At 47.9% G+C, this 19,185-nt stretch overlaps 3 protein-coding genes across 3 annotated transcripts; all 3 read right to left on the bottom strand.

Moving 5' to 3' along the window:
* Window positions 1-647: 647 nt before the first annotated feature.
* On the bottom strand, window positions 648-842 carry CHC_T00003701001 (hypothetical protein). The gene has a single exon (XM_005714550.1). The coding sequence runs from the start codon at window positions 840-842 to the stop codon at window positions 648-650; it is 195 nt and encodes a 64-aa protein (XP_005714607.1).
* Window positions 843-859: 17 nt separating this feature from the next.
* Window positions 860-1,936, bottom strand: CHC_T00003700001 (hypothetical protein). The gene has a single exon (XM_005714549.1). The coding sequence runs from the start codon at window positions 1,934-1,936 to the stop codon at window positions 860-862; it is 1,077 nt and encodes a 358-aa protein (XP_005714606.1).
* Window positions 1,937-6,178: 4,242 nt separating this feature from the next.
* Window positions 6,179-7,180, bottom strand: CHC_T00003699001 (hypothetical protein). The gene has a single exon (XM_005714548.1). It carries the CDS (start codon window positions 7,178-7,180, stop codon window positions 6,179-6,181), a length of 1,002 nt encoding a protein of 333 aa, XP_005714605.1.
* Between the last annotated feature and the right edge of the window lie 12,005 nt (window positions 7,181-19,185).

Below are 19,185 nucleotides of genomic sequence, written 5' to 3'. Positions count from 1 at the left end.
TCTTTGATTCCTTTTCGAATTCATCATCTCCCGTACCGATGGTGTCGTCGACGTACGCGCCTGTCATACCTTTAAGTTTACCTTCTACGACTTTGAAGAACAGGGACAGATCGCCAGTAGTTGGTCGCATGTTGAGGTCTTGCTGTAAGTGCTTCGAGAATGTCTCATGCCAGTAGTCGCCAGAGTCCGCTAAGCCATACAGCGGTTTTAGTAGTCTTAATAACTGGTCCGACGACAGATTAAATTCCTTTGTAGGCTTGACGTACACCTCACGCATTAATTTATCGGCACTCTGGAGGTATGCCTGTGATACGTCCTGTGACCATATGCGGAACCCAAAAACCGCTGCGATGGCGATGAGGACTCGAATGGAACCTTGTCGCAGGTTGGTGCTATTGTGCACCAGCATGTTTTTCTCGATATCCGTGTGACCCTGGACGACAAAGCGAGCTTTGTATAATTCACCCTCAGTGCGGACGTTCTTGATCGCAAGGACGAAACGGCCGCCGAGGACGTTGGCGTCAGACGGGACATCTTCGCGGCACACGACTTCATAAACTCCTCGTTCGGCAAGACCGGCGAGCTCCTTTGCTTTGGCATCATCGAACATCCCTGAGCGGCTCCTCGAATCGGCGGGGTGCAGGACTTCAGTGACTAATACTCCGGGGGGCGGGTTGGATGTAAATTGCTCCATCCCATCGAATAGGCGTTTCAGTTCTCTGTCGCCCTGTTCTTTGGGCATGGGTATGACTTGCGACAGGTTGTAGTGCTGCTCCTTTCCGTCCCAGTCGACATATACCTCCTTTTCCATGATCTTCACAACTCGATATGGCCCCAACCATTCTTTCTCTTTCTCTCGCTAGACCAGGACCTCATCCCCCGGTCTGATGTCGTATCTACTGGCTGGTGGAAGCTTTGATTTAAGTGCTTGCTGGATGCGTAGTTGCGCTGTGATTGTCGCCATTTCGAGTTTTGCCGTCTCTAAAGCTGCCATGCGTTCTCGCTGAGCTGGCAACTGCGCGTTCACTACCGGAAATGCAGGATCAACTCCATAGACTAACCGTGAGGGGACATAACCGTTCGGTCCTAGTGTATCGTTGGCGGCCTTTACAGCAAGGCGAATAGCAATCTCGGGATCGAGCTTCGGATACTGCGAACGAATGACTCGAAATATCCGCCGTAGAGGGGCGTGATATCTTTCACCGATTCCGATCGAGTTGTGGCTCTGTGTTCCTGATAATTGAAGATCGATACCATGTAGCGTAGTGATGTCGTCCCAAAACTTGGAAGTGAAGACAGAGCCCTGGTCAGCACGGATACGATTGGGGATACCGACGTACACTGTAACCCACGCCTCTAAGAACGCATCCCATACATGCCTAGCGGACAGACTCTTCGGAAGGGCGACATTTTGATAACCAGTATGGGTATCGACGACGTGGAGGATAGGATTACCGCCAACCCAGAAGAGATCTACGGCGACTTCGTGATTAAAAATCACCTCATCACTCGGCAATGATACTCTAAAACGATACGGACGAATACCGAAACGCTTGCATCCTGCACACTCGTCTACGATATCTTGGATGATAGTGGGTGTATCGTTCTTGACGCGATCTGGAGTGCCTCGTTTCAGGAGGTTGAGCAGCTTCTGTACGGAAGGATGAAAGAAGTGTAGGTGTAGTCGCTCGAGTTCGGTGCGGGTGTACATAACCTCGTGTAAGTCCCATCGAACGAACATGTGACCGTGTGCTCTAACTATCGGTACTTGCCAGCCACCAATTTTGCTGACGAGGACGTTGTCAGTGTTGTCCGCGACGAGCTTGTGTCGGTCTAGTAGATCCAGACCGAATAGTAGGGGAACATCAGCATCCACGACATCCACCCAAAACGGTAGATAACAACCTCTCTTGATTCGCATTCTTACTTTTATCATACCGAGACTTGCGCGAATGCCATCTCCAAACTTGTAGGAGTATGGTGACTGGATCAGCTTGAAGGGCTGCTTGCGAGCACGACAGTATGCCTTCGCTTGGTCGAGACCGCAGACTGACTTCTGGGCGCCGGTGTCAGCGCACGCACCTTTAAAGAAGCGACTGTTATACTGGCGAAAGCCGTCAGGTCGGGTGACATTCACTTTTAGCACCTCCTTGACGATCCGACCGGAGTAGTGCGGACTTGAGATTGGGGTTGTGGTACGCACGTTCCCGAAAAATCGGGGGTAGCTCGGGCGCGTCCTTCCCTTGCCAATTCTTTCGGGCGTCTTGTCCGGAGGGTCTTTGTGCCTGAGTATCGGGACTTGCTGGCAAATCAAGCCCCGTTGCAAAAATCCTCAGTGGCATCCGGATCGTCATCGGGATCCGTATCATCCATTAGGTTATCTGGCATTTCGAAGTGAGCATTGTGATTAATGGCAGCTTCGCGCGCGGCGCCTTTTGTCAACTGTGTCATCAGCTGCTCGTTCGCGGTCTCTTGCTCGATCCCTTCCTCCTCGTCCTCTTGCGTGAGGATAAAGGTCTCCATCATGTCTTGAGCAAGATCATCGACAACGTCTGCTATGTTTACCTTTGGAGAAGTCGAGTTGCGGCTTGCGGATTTCATCCTGTTTCTCACCACGCGCTGCATGTCTAGTGGCTCTTTGCATCGGAACCAGCGACACCCGACCTTGCCACAGTTGTGACACGTGAGCGAATCGCGATCTGGTGATTGTTTGCGAGGCCAGCGTTCCTTCGGATACGGGAACTGACGTGGTCCGTGGCCAAAAGAGCCGCGGTTGTTACCATGATGCTTTGGGACGATTGAGTTACGACTGCTCGGCTCGGTGCCATACCGACCCTGTCCTGCAAAGTTCGTCGACTTCCACCGTGCAGTCCTGAAATTACTACTTCCCTCGATGTTGTTGGCCTTTGCTGCCTCATGTTTCGTGGTTTGTTGCAGAGAGTATTCTAGTTTCTCGATGAGCGTGTGATAGTGCAGTTCATTCGCAGTAACGTTGGACAATACACTACGAGCCCATTCTTTACCCAGCACGGCCTGCTGCAGGTGGAGCATTTTTGCTCTGTCGGAGCGATCTTCAGGATGGGACATCGGGGTGAGTCTGTCAATTTCATCGATGGTTTTGCGCAGCGCCTGAGCTTCGGAAGTTTCCCCGACCACTTCAAATTGTGACGTATGGATCTGGTCCAAGCGATGAGAAATGTAATCTTGTTTAGCTGCGGATGCGTAGCGGTCTTGGAAACGACGTAAGACTTCTCCCCAATTGGATATTCTGCCCTGTATCTCGTTGATGAAGAACTGAAGTGCGGCGCCATCCAGCAGATAATGCAAGAAATTAATCTTGTCAGCGCCAGTTACTTTGTTTTGATTGCACATGAATTGATATCGAGAGAGTTTAGTCAGCCAGTCTTCGTCGCTTTTTCCCCAAAACTTCTGTCTTTCTGAAGAATACGCAATGCTCATTCCTTTTGCACCATTGTTAGAGTTTGTCGCGGTGAACTGCGGGGTATGTGGTGAAATCGGGACGGGGTTTGCAAACGGTGCAGAAACTGGGCTTTGAATGGGGGAATTGGGTGCAAAGGTCCCTCGCTTAATTGCTTTGAATTGAGCAACGGCTCTCTCACGTTCTCCTGCATCTTCCGGGCGATTCCAAATAGTGTGGAGTAGCCGGTTGACAATGAGACCTCCTGAGGCTCCAGTTGAAGGCGTGTCTACCCCGTGTTCGTTTAAGAAGGATCGTATTTTCTTGTAGATTTCGTAGTTGACGGTAATCATGGGATCGACTAGCTCACGAGGTTCGAGGTCTTCACGTATCTGAGACAGAAGATCTTCCCCTGTGGGGATGGGGAGCAGCGTGGAATAACCTGTGAACAAGTTGTAAATTCCTTCTTGATGAGCGTTGCTTAGACGAATGTTTCCAAATGGGCCGACATGGGAATTTGTCGGAGGGGGATCGTCAGACAGCGATGGTATCGGGGGAGGTGGGTTCGAGGGCATTGTTTCTTAGTCTTGTTCTAAGGATGACAAAGAAGCCTTCCTTAATTCCGGAATGTCGGAAAACCTCTATGACAAGGTTGTCCTTTCTTAGTCAGGTCTGATTCTAACACAGGCGCACAGGAGCCTGAGTCGTTCCTAGAGCGGAACGCGAATCGGGCGAAGACGTAGTTACGGAGTCCGCACAGGAGGGCTCCGCCAATGTAGCAATAAAGCTTCAGTTGTTTATTCTTGATCGTCTTACCGAGAGGGGAATGGAGAGAGCTTCAAGGAGAAGCTCTTAGCCTAGTTCGCAGCGTACGCACTTTCTTGCCTCCTTGCTGATAACGAAACTTCGCGTCCGCTTGCACTAACGCACTAACTAAAAACCCACGACCTTTGGTCTTTGGTGACCCTTCCCTTCTATAGCCGCGACCATTCCGACCCTTTCTCCCAATTCCTTCTTGATCTAATCCGATGAGCAATAAGAGATCACTGAATAGGTCTGGGACTTCTGTAATGCTGTATCATCTTACAGCACACCACGCGAGCGTGTCCCGTTCGACAAATATGGCATATTATGTTGGGTTAGAATTTGAGGACGCCGTCCACATTCGTCAAACACCCATCCCTCGAAACATGAGCTTATCCTCCAAGTTATGCGCATCAAGCCCCCATCGATATCTCTTGTTCATCTTCTTGTGCCCTTTCGGCATTGAGCATCTCCCGAATAAAGGGATACCACGTCCAAGAAAAAGAAGTAAAAATATCATTCCAACGTTGGCAACTGTGCCAGCACCGCCTCACTCGGCCGGAAGGCATCTATGTCCGCAGAGTACAAATGTGTGCACAGAAGAATTCAGTAAAGTAGCGATGCGAAATAGTTCGCGTGCTTTACTTCATGCGAAAATAGACGGATGCGCTCGGCATAGGCATAGGTCGAAAGACATCGTGAAGCAATACTTTGGAGAAGGCCAGTGCACTAAAATTAGATGTATGATATTGCATTTCACGGTTGCCTACTCAAGTAATTGAGCTGCGAGAGCCTTAGAACATAATCGTGCTCCAAAGTCAGTACTGCCGGGAACCGTAGTGCCTACCCGATATGAAGTTTGAAAATGCAGACAAATGCCTGCAGGGGAGGCTTTTGCGTCAAATTCAAGACGAAAAAATACCGATCAACAATTATCGGCCCTGCGAGCCTTATCCGAGCCCTTCTCCATGATTTGTTCTCTTTTGCTGTTCCTTAGGGTATACAGGGACAAGGCGCTTTTTGTGGTTCTGAGAAAGGCGCTTTTCAAGTGCGATAAGGTCCTTTGACTTGCCTGACTCTTGTTTTCCTGATTCAATATCTCCTTGCGGCTGTGGAGCATGTATCCCCTGTTCAACGCATTCATTCGCACCTGAGTGTGAAGACTGGGAGTCTGTAGCGGCCTCGACCCCATCGAGCTTTTGACTTTCGTCTTTCTCGACACGTGCCAAAAATCGCTCCGACCTGAAGTAGCCGATTCTGTCCATCTGCACAAGAACAAACTCTGTGAAGGCCATTGATACAGTCACCATAGCAGTAGTAGCCTGGAACCAAGTTGCTGAGAAGTCACTCAACGGCAAACCGACCATGAATCCAATTGCTACGGCACACCTCAGGACAAGGCGTATCCCTTTTGTTGCTGCTCGAGGACCAGCTTTGTGAAATGCCCCGATCAGAGCAGAAGAGATGAGTGAGCCTCCCCATCCGACGCAAAAAAGCCATTGGGCATTTGTGGTGAAGTGAGGCGCCCCAGGTATTTTTGAAGCAGACTCAGCTCCTGCACGCACCAAATTGCGGGCCACTTCTGCTGTCGGCGGTACAGCAATGTCTCGAAAATTGAGGTTCAAACCGGTCGCGAAAAGGATCAGAAACAAGTGGTACGGCGTGTGCAGCAAACCCCACCCAAATCCAGCCCATGTGCTGTGCCGGATCGCATGCGTTCCGCCCTTCTGGATGGGGCCGTCGACTTGGACGTATAGTGTCTGAAGAGAATACAACATAGCCGTAGAGAACATCGCTGAGAGATACATATAACCCACTCGTACCCCTTCTTGTAAAATTGCAGCTGATACAAAAAAAAAATTCAAGAACGAAATAGCAGACCAGATAGGTTAGTCGCGCTCACTTTCCGTATCCTGCGCATTCGATATGGAACATAATTCTAAAAGAGATCAGTTTTCAAAACTTACTCCCGCCTTCAAACAGCAACCCAATCATTGTTTCCCCGAGGACGATCATCGTCAAAACTTCATACTTCTCTACTACCAGTTCAATGTTCAAGGCAATACGAGTATAATCATCGATTCTTCTGTGCAAATGCCGATAAAGTTGATGCGGAATCAATAAAGCCGCAAGTTGAAGACCAAAGGCAACCCAATACAAATTCCGAGTCAAGTTTTCATCTCGAACACAAGCGGCAATCAGATACGGTACGATGGATACGAATGTGAAAATGTCTGACAAAATGAGCTGGTTAACTCGATTGGCGGGGTTCTTCATCAAGCTCTCCGAGAAAGACCACGCAACTCCTGCCAGAGCTGGAATGGCACTTGCGACAAAGGCTGAAACAGCCACAAAAGGGCGGGCTAGATCATCAAAGGCATTGTGACCACCCAAAGCAATACCTGACAAAGCAAAAAATGTCACGTATATGCCTGCTTTTTCTAACAGATCTTCCTGAATACCCCACAAGTTCCACAGGAGAACGCTTTGTCGCCAGCTGTTGTAGACTGCCGAGAAGAGCAGAATGAACTTCTCTGTGGACTGCCAGGTAATCTCCGAAATGCGTAACTCATGGCCTAAGGCTGCTACTGCAGCGACTATGACCAAGTCAAAGAAAAGTTCTTCAGTGCCAACTTTCCGCTTTCCGACCGTGCGATACAATGTCCCCTGATAGAAGTACTGCATGAGATGGCGGTCATGGAACAAGCGATTCCAGACACGCTTTTCGCGCTTGATCTTCGCGGAAGGACTCTGGTCGGCAGAGGCCGGTACGACTGGGTCGTGGTCGTCCGTGATGCTCGTCTCGCTTGGTGCCACATGAACAATGCGGTCAACTTCTCCAAACTCATGAATGTGATGCACGTGTGAATTTTCCCTTGAGGAAGGGGTAGGGCGTGGATCCTGCATCGTAAATGGGTCGCTGGTGCCATCGCCCGGAATCGACGAAGGCCGCGACATGATCGCAGTTTTGAAACTAGTTGCGACTTTTTCCTACCTCGGAGCAGACGACAATGACGACCTTCTCCACGCGCCGAGAAGGGCATCTCTGTCTATAAGATAGGACAGACTTTCAACTTAAAAGAGCAGAACTAAGCAATTCTGTAACTTCAGTCTGTATGTTGATGACTGACTTATCCGTTTATTGCCAGGCAGCCTATCTTGCAGATCCTGATTGAGGTGCTCTACATTCCAGAGAAAGAATCTTCGAAATTTAGGGCAAGCACAGATTTGCGCCACGAACGGATTGTACAGCAATGTGTTTCTATTGATTGTCGATTTCCATTGAATCAACTCTTCAGGTCGCAATTGACGTCAACCACGTCTGAGTGGATGTTTCGAAAATCTCAGTCATTTGGGGGAATACAGTGTTGCACCGTTATCCTTGTTGACAACAAAATTCCACGTCCGTTCTATTTTTATGTGCGTACAGTTGTAGGGTAACTTATTGCCAACTTGTTGACAACTAGCTTTCACATCTCCTCTGTCCGTTCACCTGTTCACAAACGTTTTTTACTTGGCAAGGGCAAGGCTTTGTAACGTCTCTCTGGATGCGAAGAAGGCCAGCGAATGGTCAGACTATTGAGACTCACATTATGAAAGTGGCAGGTCATGTCTCTCAATTATATTATATTATAAGGTTTAGGTCCTCATTGCCAGCAGCATGCGGTGTGGAGCTTTCGATTCCTCATTTCGAGACTACTGTCAGTTGGATTCGAAACCTTCCTATTGGAATCAAACACCACCTGTTGGTTGAGAGTCTCAACTTGAGACCTTATCAAGAAAGGCTACGTCTGACATGCCCGACCCCACAGACGGCCCCATCTGCTTTTGCGAGCCACGGCAAGATTTATCCGTTCGTTTTCTTAAACCCCATGACTGGCCCGTCATCTGACTGCGCCACATAATTCACAGTGTGAATTATGCGGCGCAGTCAGATGCCTTCCAGTTGTATGAGAATTCCACCAACTACCTGTACCCTTGCTATCTCTTCCGAGGTGCGAAGCCTGCTCCGGCCCCTCCGAGAGTGACTGCGTCCCTTCTCAAGGCCAAACTATGCACAACATTCAGTAGCAGCCCCCGGCCAGAGGCTCCCAAAAAAGCCCTCCCAGTTCTGCCTGAATGACCGTACTATTGAGTAAAACTCAATAAAACGGACATATTGAAGGCATCTCTAACGTTGCTCGGCCAATAATGAGGCGTATGTATATAACGCATAGGCAACCAAGAATTTCCTTTGGTTGCGCTTCATTCATTGCATCCATCTAAAACACAGAACTGATTGCAACATACAAAAAGAGGCAGAAAGAATTTGCATCGAACAACCAAGCCATAGGAAATACGTCGAGAAGCAGTAACAATGACGGCAAGAAATCCTGTGAAAGGATCAATACTTCTTTACGACACAAAGCCTTCCTCTCGTTGCTTATAAGAATCATAAACCATTATACTGTCACTTATCTAACCCCTTTCTCTTCCATATGTTAGCTTTCCGTGAGTCAATCAATCGTGTCTCTGTTGCCGTGCCATCTTTCATTTATTTGCCACTGTCCATTCCTATCTATCGCACTGCACAGTCATTGCAGTAGCCCTCTCGTGCCGCTGCCAGCCCTGATTCATACAGAATAGGACGGTTGATATCTTAGCGAACCTTACAGCCACTTCTGCCTTCTACCGTTTCGCATACAGACTGCTCGATCATTCCGGTCTTCCGACAGTGTCAAACGAAAAAGCTCTGAAGTGCGCAGTCAAGCTCTGAAGTGCGCAGTTAATTATACTCCCACATCATTAATTCGATGACACATGCTACAGCAGTATCTCTTATTTCCAGATAGACGATACAGTTTCATGCACGTTATGAGAGCTTTCGACTATGGCAACTAAATTTCTCGTCCAACCTCTGCAGCGAACATCGTGTACAGCTAAAACCTCTTCTAGCGTGTGTGCCAGTCCGACATACAGCCAAATTCACTCTTCGCTAACCCTAAGCACTAAATGGAATTTGTTTAGCTCTGGCACACTCGGCAACCTCTTCAATGTTAAGATCACTTGGTCATACACATTTTCACTTTCTTCTCGCAAAAACCTGCGAAGAAAGGGATACTAGCCTCTTCGGCGGCCCGCTTCCGCTACTGCCAGAGTCTGGCCGTACCCGTTTTTTGACCATTCACTTGTTCCTCTTTCTACTTCGCCTGATTCCCCATGGAGAAGAGTTGCATCGTTCTTTTCATCTTTCCCTTGATTCACAGAATCATATCATGTAGAGAATATTGTCTGGAAGCTATGCCTGGTAATCAATCACGGCACGAGATCCGTACTTATCTGCATAAGACATACGCATCACGCTGCTTGACGTCGGAATTCTACCAAAACTTTAAGCGAAGCTTAGAACTCCGCGCACATAATATGAAACAGGTCTACTATTCCTCACCTACCCTCTGGCCTTAATCCAGGCAGGCGACGTTGAGAACACGTACCCTTGGGTACAGTACGCACAGCACCCGTGGTGCAGTATGGGGTTGTGATATACCGTTTGTCTGCCAGGTGAGGGGACATATCTGCACTCGGAGAGTGTCTGCACTCGTATCCAGGAGACAACCCCTACTTGTCGGACATCGGAAATTGCAAGCACTTACTGTGCAGACCTTTAACAGCATTCGTGCTTGCCATGTATGTCAATGAAGCGTGAAGGAGCAACCAAGTGCAATGTGTAAATTTACAACATGTCTCTTAAAGTTTAGAGGAATGTTGTTGAGACGTGTGGTTGTACCGCACCAACGACAGAAAGCGCTTCCGCCATACCCGCGAGCGGTATTTTTCACAAAATACGCGATTAGGGTAGGAAAAATAAGGAGATATTTAATGTTGATCAACCCTTGCCTAGTTAATGTCTCGCAATGGTGAGCGCTCGCGTGGTCGAGCCACTTCCACTAGCGGGACGTTGACTAGCGGGACATTGACCACTTTTCTCTCTTCTGCCTCTTCCTCTCCCGCCACTCGGGAGAAGGCCTTGTACAGTATACTGTATAACGGAAGTGAAAAAACGGGCAAGTGCATCAACCTTAAAGGAATGCACGAAAGCATGCTAATTTCTACTCCGCAACGGTTGGTCTGCATCTCGACAGCAGAGGGCAGCTGCACAGGCCTCCCTGCATGTGAAACAATGTATGATATGGAGGCGCATCCATTTCTCTAATTGCTGGATGCGTCAGAATTTGTCTTTCTTTATGATATTGTAAGGGTTTGTAGTATATAAGTAAGGCTCGCGCTGCGGACTGTAGGTTCGTACCGGGCCAGAGGTTTGTGTCAAAACGCAGAGCCTACCTGCAAAAACTGTCTGACTGCACGGACTTCGCACGGGCTCGGACGGTCGGTTGTAGACCTGTCCATTGACACTTTAATAAAATCTCTTTTCCTAATTCTTTAAAGGAATTCCTCACGACATCCCACACTGCACAGGAGAGGGCAACTCCTGGAGATGTGACAAGTCACGAGATATTGCATCAAGACCATTGGCGTTGCCGCAGAGCGAGAAGCAGGCGAGGTTAGGACGGGAGAGGGAGTACTGTACTGCATTGAATCAGCATCGATACTGCTGTGTGCGTATGGGACGCGGTTACCTTGGGGTACCCAAGGGTACCCCAAGGGTACAGAATATGCACGCGGTCCCTACGATTGCAGGTGCTTTACTTTTACCAAAGTCGTCTGCTGATGTGCAGTACATGTGCAGCAGGCCCTCTTCGTGCGGATGAGAGGGCGGTGAGGGGTGGGAAGGTCTAGTGTCTATCCATATGAGATCACTTGTCGTCTCTAGCTAGACAACAGATCTATCCCCCCCTTTCTCATCTGGCTTTTCTCATCAGTTCTGTACAGTATTGTGTGTGCGTACCCTAGTAGGGTACGCGCACTGTCGGGAGACCGCGCCGCCCCGGCCTGTGCTTCCCCCTTTGCGCACAGAGCCTCAGTTGCGCCACCTGTCCACGTTTCAGATCACCCACCCGCTCCCGGGGCAAATTCCGACAGTACCAGCATTGCGTGTGAGGCTTGTTCGGCGGCAACTCATATATCAATCAAATTTCGGCTGGACATGTTCGCGTTTTGGAAAGACTAACAGTTCATGATAAAATGTGGCACGTGACCGTTTTTTTCTAGGCATGTCTGGTGAAAAGGCCGTATCCTACCCAGTCCTTCACCGATTTTGCCTTTTTGAAGCTCAATAAACACATAAAGCGCGCATATACTGTATATGCGCGCTTTATGTGTTATATGTGTTATGTGCATATACTGTATATGCGCGCTTTATGTGTTATATGTGTTATGTGCATATACTGTATATGCGCGCTTTATGTGTTTATTGAGCTTTAAAAAGTCAAAATCGGTGAAGGACTGGGTAGGATACGGCCTTTTCACCAGACATGCCTAGAAAAAAACGGTCACGTGCCACATTTTATCATGAACTGTTATGGCGTGTAATAGGTTTTGCTTGGATCTGTCACACAGTACATACAGTATTCCTCTCGCAAAACCTATTTTGCGAGCGGTTACTACAGTACTGTATGATCTCTCATCTTGCAGTCTCAGGACTGCAAAGTCAGGAGCATCTCAAGTTTTGAATTTGCATTTCGCTCTTTCCCTTATCATCTACAATGCATCAAGTACTTGTACAGTATGTTCATCACTTTGCATGCTACAGCAAGGGAATGTCCAGCCCTGCGTGAACCTTTAAAGTGAAGCAGGAACAACCTCACTCACTTATCACTCCCCGTTCGATTGCTACATGAAGGATGGTGGGTGCCATTTTGCGTGGCGTGGAGCAGCAGATTCCCTGTAGAGTGGCGAGACATCGCACTATTCGTAGTGCCTTCAATCTTTATCGCCAAGTCTGACAGCCTCAAGCGAAAGGTCAGGCGCATTTCAGTCTTCGCCATTCAGAGTTGTACTATCGTCGTAACTCCATATACAAGAGCAGTATAGTATGTAGTCCGGTAACTGCCATTTCAACCTCTTCACTCTTGCAAGTTCTTCCCGCGATTGTACGATGTCCGACATTAACTCAGCCCTCCTACTCAAACATATACTAGATGCGAAAAAAGGACACGATGCCTTAAAAATCGGGATCAGTTTGGTTTTGGCAGTGTTCCTCAGTTGCAACTTTTGATGAGGTAATGAGAAGGGATACAGAAAAAAAAAAAAAAAATAGGATCGTTGGTGACAGTCAGGGAATTTGCCAAATCCGGACTGAAGTGGAACGCACTATTCTCTACTCCTTTCTGTCAACATTGTCACCAAAACTATCCTACCCGACACTTTTGCAGAGATTCATATGCTATCTGACTCAGAAATGCTGTGTCATTTACAAATATTGGATGATAAGTCACCTTTTAGATAGAGTGTAACGTCAGCTGGGGAAAAAACGCGACGGATACACTTTGGTCAAAACGGTCTCCCGTTATCAAAACATTATTTTCAACATACTGTACCACAGGCATTGACCTCCGCAACCCCTTAAATACCATAGCTGGTTTAGGAGGAATGTTGTTTGTCGCGAGGAGCCTGTATATCAAGAGATAAAAGTGAGAGGCGCATTCACTGTGGTGCCTGCGAGCAGAGTGAGGTTTCTAGAAAGCTTGTCTTGTAATTTTTGCTGATGTCGCTCACTCTGAGAATGATGTGAATGCAGCTACTGTATGCATTCTATCTTCGCGCCTTATTTAGGCACTGTGGGACAAAAGCGTCATACAGTCTCGTCCGACTTGCAAATCGGGATGATTCAGGCACTACGTGTACTGGTGAGAAACGCGGTCTCTCCATGGCACACCAGGCTGTACAGCGGTACCCTTCAAAAGATAATGTGCTTTCCGATGGACAAGCAGTTTTCTGAGAGTCCATTTTCGTGGACAGGTACCTCTTTGCCTCCTGATGCTTCCGTAAAACAGCTCATGCGAGGGGGCTTGTCCCTAAAAGAGACTACAAGAGCTGTGGAGTGGAATTCTTGTTTCTCTTTCTGGCACGAGTTTTTGCCTTTCTACAGAAAAGCGAGAGAAGGCGAATCCGAGGACGATTACAGAATTTCGGCCAAGCCTCAAGTACTGTATGAATGAGTCGCGGGCCGGACAATGCCCAAACTCGAATTGGAGCGTCATAGAGATATTAAATCAAATGCGGCGTTTTGCTGAAGTCAGCAAACAAAATTGGTACGCAGTGCATTGCCTCATTTGCGCTAGTACACATCACCACACCGGCCTTCAAGTGTGAATGATCAAAATGAATAAGAACACGCTCCATCGCTCAAGCGCTTTTATTTCCGATCCCTCTTAAGACGAAAACGCACTACTCCGGCGCAGCCCCACGTCTCCTACCCCATCGAAGCACTTCTTGTTTTTCTTTAGCATCTTCTCCATCATGGGCGATATGGTAAAGCATTTCACATCTCGCGTTTTCACCGCAGAGATCACCCCATCCTCTGCAGTCTCGATCAAGGTAGACAACAAGTCCTTGTTAAGCGCTCTCGACAGTGGTATTGTGAAGAGGAATTTCTTTGATCGCCACATTCCCTTCCAACCGCGCAGACGCGTTCACGTCGAGGCTGCGGAATGTGGCACCACCGACTCCGTGTTCTTTGCTCCGGAGAGACCGAACGTTCATAACTCGCATGAACGCGTGTCCGCAGCTGAGTTTATCAAAGTCAACCCGAACGAACACAACGATGTCGTTCGCCTGGGCGATGACTTCGAAATGTCTTTCATTGGCATGAGCGTCTCCTCACAGGACTTTATGGGCGACAATGAACTGTTGTTGTGCAGTCTGGCAAGAAAGGAGGACTGCATCGATCACGATGACACGCATACGGACATCTCGCTATCAGCGACGGGCTCGAGTACAGTGACAACAAGTCCATCCGTCAAATCTAGCGAACCCATGGCAGCCCCCGTGAGTACTCCAGAGAAACCTCCGCAGACACCTGTCGAGCAGCTTCCCGGTTTACCCTCAGAGATGCATACGGAAATGCCTGTTGCCCCTCCAGACGGGCCTGGCGAGGGCAAACCTCCACCACCTGGCAATGCAACGCTTCCACCAGTCCCCAAGCCTAGAACGCTAAATCTCACAGACCTCCCAACATCACTACCAATCAGACCTGGCGACCTCCCCTTCCTTCACTATGATCCTGAAACGGATGGGCATGACAACGGTTCGGAGCCTAACACGTTCATTCCGATTCCAGGTACGAAGCGGCTTTTTGTTCAGAAACGGGCAAGCGACATGGGCATGCAAGAAGCTGTCCGAGACGTCGTGGTAAGGTTCACAATCATGGAAATTGACAAGCTGAGCGAGGAGCAACTCATTGCGGTAAAGAGTTTAGAGGAGGTAGCAAAATCTGTTGGGAAGGCATCAAACAGCGTTCCCTATTTGAAAATCATCGCGTGGTTGCTCAAGTTTGCAAATACTCTCGGACGCTCTGCCTTAAAGAAGGTTGCGCGGCCCGACCATGTCCTTTCCACGGACATGTGCTTCATGCTAGCTCCAGATGACGATCCGAATGCACGAGTTGTTCAGAGAGAAGAATACGGAAACTACTTAAGAGTAGGTTCAAAAATATTCACGTCTTATATTTTTATTCGAACATGTTGTTGAGCCCAAAAACTAATGTGTTATTTCTTTTACTCATTTGTATGACATGGCTTTTTTTTCACAGTACGGATACTACTTCTTTTTGAGCTCAAATGTGGACGCAAAGTTGTATGCGCAGACGGGGGCGTCCTCTCAAAACGTGCAGTTGCTTTTGAGGCGATTCAAATACAACAAGCGACATGCTTTACCAAACGAGAAGGAGTTTTTCCCTCTGACGGGAATGAGTTACGCTGTCGTGAAGGTGACCCGTGGGTGTTCTCCGTATAATGTGAAGGAGCGGTCTGAAATGTTTGAGAGGCATAGAGCTCGTTTGATGAGGCTTCTCAAAAAATATACTGGAACTCTTGGAACATTGAAGGCGGGAGCGGATGCGGCAGAAGAACACAGCTTAGTTCCTGATAAGATCAAGGAGACAGCACGCAAAAATTAGCTCACTTGTTTCTCTTTTTCAGCCATGGTTCTTCATGATAAGGTTTTGCAAACAGATTTATACGTATTGTAGATTTGATGCAGAATGTCAATGATGCTCAGTTGTTACGGGTTTCTGCGCGTTCTGGGCCTTGTTCATGAAACGTGTTTCTATTTCGGGAAGAAACACCCATTGTATTCTTGAATGTCATAAGCTTTGCTTCACAACTTCCTCAGTGATGGGACGAATAAACAAGTCCCCTTCCCGCGGACACCCCAAAAATGGTGTTTTTTGTCGGCCATTGTTGGCGCGCACGCAGCTGTAAACTCGTGAGATCCAGTTGCTCTTCGAAGCAAACCGCGACGGTTAGCGCGCAGATACATTTTGTGAGTCGCTCCATCGAAAAAGTGCCTCTGTTGTTATGGCGCGCACGGCCGGTGCTGTGTTTGGCGGGTACAACCCCAAATGTTTTGTTGGGCACGGCGAAAGCAGAGGTTCGAAAGCCGCCTTCTTGTTCATGTGGCCTGATGGAGATACTTGCAAACCGGCGGTAAACCTTAGAAAGATGGGAGGTGCGACACTGGCTGTTGTCGTTGGAGATGACAGGTGGTTCCTCCCGCTCCGACTACCGAGGGAGAATTAGTGTCAGAGTTGCATCGCATACAGAAAGTTGGGAAGCTTTTACGAAAGAAGGCTTGACGGGGTAAATTCAATCTTTGCGAGGGGTGAAAATCCGAAGGAAGAAATGCTTCACGACGTCAAAGTTTTTGCAAGCGTTTACGACGATGATGAGGAAATCCCCTTCGTAATCGCACTGCCTTTCAATTTGGAATGTCTTTGTAACAAAAGTGTTCCGTGTGTACTGGTTCTCCTTCAAATATAGAAAGTGCTTTCTACCCAGACTTTTTTTCTAGTTCCACTCTTTTGTGTTTTCTATGAGGACAGAGTACAAATTTGTGCTTGTAAAGGCCCGGACAATGAAATCCAGACTGACACTAATTCTTTTTCAACAATCGTTCTCTTTCGTATGGACAGCTGGAGGCTGAGAATACAGCGATTATGTCTTTAATAGCAAACGCTTTTGTTTGTATAGAGCCAGAGAATCATTAGCTACAATCCAAAAAAGACCTACAAAGACGCGGCCCCAGAGCATGAACGGTCGACTCGAACGATCGACTCGGTCTGCATGCAGTATTATCGTTCGTCCTTACTGCTTCAATCTATGCGGAATGTGGAACTTTAAATGACAGGCAGGTGTACGGGTGCCTGTCATTGGAAGTGCCACACTGCCACCCTGGGGACCACGGCCTATCATAGTTTTGAAACAGAATCTGCATATTTCCAAGTCAGTTCGTCCCTGTCGTAGGGTGTGTCTTAACATGCCCCGTTTTTCTGCAGTTTGCTTTGCTTTGCCCAAAGAGGTGATTAGTCTCTGTAAGTCTCCTTCTCTTCAGGTTTCTACTGTACGAATGAGAGTGCGTATATGGCACCATGGCCAGCGGATCGGCGGATCGGCTTCCGACCCAAAACTGCAAACTTCATTTCACCGCAGGAGTACGCTATACAAAACTACACGAAATATGAATAACGGGCAAACGAATGTACTGTGCACCTCTAGCTAGTCTTGAGCGTAATTCCAAAACGCCCTACCGATCATTTCCTTCCTGGGCATACAAAAAAAGGAAAATGGACTATCGCCGAAAGGACTGACGTCTACATTGCCGCTGGACAAGTCCTTACGAAAACTACCCCGTCCTCATCAGGTTAGGGATTGTCTGGGGAGGAGCAGCTTTTCTGTACTCCTTAAAGAGTTTTTTCTTGATATTCTCGAACAAATACACAGTTTAATCATCTAACGCAGAGCTTAAAGTTCATTGTTTTTCGTCTCTCATTGTATTCAGAACCGCTTTTTGCGTATTGTACGAGATTTCGCTGACGAGGACAAAGAAATTTGTCTAGAGAACTTAGGCTTGTCTTCTTCCGTAATGGGTATGGCCTTCTATCGATGTTGAATAAAAAACATTCTTGTTTCTGCCGGGTCGTCGCGGGAAGTGCAAAGACATCAACAAGGACTCATGTTTTTGTTTCTCCAATTGTTGTGCCCGGACAGCCTTTTTCCAACTGCACGCAGTGCCGGTTTCTCTGATGGTTTGAAACTGAGGACCGGGAGGAAGGAAGAAGCTGTTGACAGCTTCTTCCTGCCATCAAGAAGCTTTTACGACGACTGTACACTGAACTTCATTTGCATTGTTCACAAAGATAAATCTTTATGGAATTGAACAGGACAGCTCACCGTGTGACGTTCGGCCGAACTGGGAAATTGAGAACGGGGAAGGCTATTAATTCCTTCATAGATGAGCATGCATACTTCCAAACACGGAACGGGGACTAGACAGCACTCTTTGGAATAGATGACGAAATCGTTTCGGGCTGGTTCATCGCATTCCCGACCGCTTCCGTTTGATTCGCGCATTCATCGGTGGAGCGAAGTTCTATCGTTCCGTCGCGCAGCACTATGATTTTCCCGGTGATGTTGGTTTCTGTGTGATAGACATCCTTTGCATAAATTTCTTCACTCTCAAGGCGGGATTGCCATATTTTCTTCGCCTCAACGCATTTGTAAAAGGAATGGCACAAAGCAATCCGATAGATTTGGTTGAGGGCGATATTTGCACGGATGGCAACCAGAACTGTTGTTATTACGGCAAAAGCTATGGATAGAGCAGGTCCAGCGTCGGAATTTCCGGATAGTATGATAGGCAAAGCGACAGTTAGAATCGCTGTGATGGCTATTGCGATGTTGAGAAAACCTCTCATGTCCAAATCAAAACTTCCAGGAAACCAATACCACTTCACCGCAGAAAAGTTATGAGCCGCATAAGGCAGCGGGAATGGAGTGAATGGTTGTGCGAGTTTCAGAGGAACTCTCTTCTCTTCATGAGCTGCCTTTTCTTCATAAGCTGTCCCAACGGAGGAATGAACACCATCGGGGTCCATATTTACGTCTTTCCGAGAGAGGGAAGGGCGGTAAGGAGGGATACTTGTAAGTGGTAACAGTGGACAAAATTGAAGTGCAATGTGGACTCTGTGACCAACCTCGGGTACGGGAGTCCGGTATGTGTTCCGTTGCTTTTCTAGCTCTGATTGCGCCCAAGAGGTGAATGCTCGCCTACAAGTCGTATGCGAGCTGATATTTATAGGAAGTATTGCAGGTGTAGCTGCTTCGATGAGGTAGTTTCATTACAGTTCCTTGAATCACTACACTTTACTTGTAAAAGCGGGATTATGTGGTTGCAATGCATTACAAAAATTGTGCCAGCTCGGAATATCTAACTGCAACGCATGCACTGTCTATCGTACATGTTCGTCAATACTGTTTGAATAACGATATCACTGAACAACCTGAATGTGTGTGGTCATTCGTGCAGACATACCTTCTGTCATCTGCAAACCACGGCGGACTGTCAACCGCAAGACATGGCAGAGTGATTCGTATTACCGTACGTATCACGAAGTGCATCGCTGAATTCTGTGAGTTGTTTTGCGCAAAAGTGTAGCAGATGGAAGAAATTGCGGTCTTGTTGTACAGTTTTAAGATCTTTCAAAGCAGTGGATTTTGTGAAAAGCTTATCTTTGTCTTGTCAACCGGGAGTGCGATATGGATACGCCGTGATGTGACTGATATGCACTCCGCCCGGTGCAATATCGCGGTATTGCACTGGGTTGGGTGCAATATAGTGATATTGCACTGCACTGCCTCGCATGGAATGCAGTGCATTCCGTGGCAAGCAGTGTTTTGATGCTTTATTGATACAAAGTTACATCACACCTTGCTGTCCAGTCCCAGTTGACAAGCATGTTGTCCACCGCGCCCTCGTGCGAATATTCCGCCGAGTGCTGATATGAGATGCCCGAGGCTTGCCTCGGG

The sequence above is a fragment of the Chondrus crispus genome, genomic scaffold (genome assembly GCF_000350225.1).
Source record: "Chondrus crispus Stackhouse genomic scaffold, scaffold_2, whole genome shotgun sequence".
NCBI classification, from domain to species: domain Eukaryota; phylum Rhodophyta; class Florideophyceae; order Gigartinales; family Gigartinaceae; genus Chondrus; species Chondrus crispus.
The sequence above is the reverse complement of the archived record's forward strand: the minus strand, read 5'-3'. Positions and strand labels throughout refer to the sequence as shown.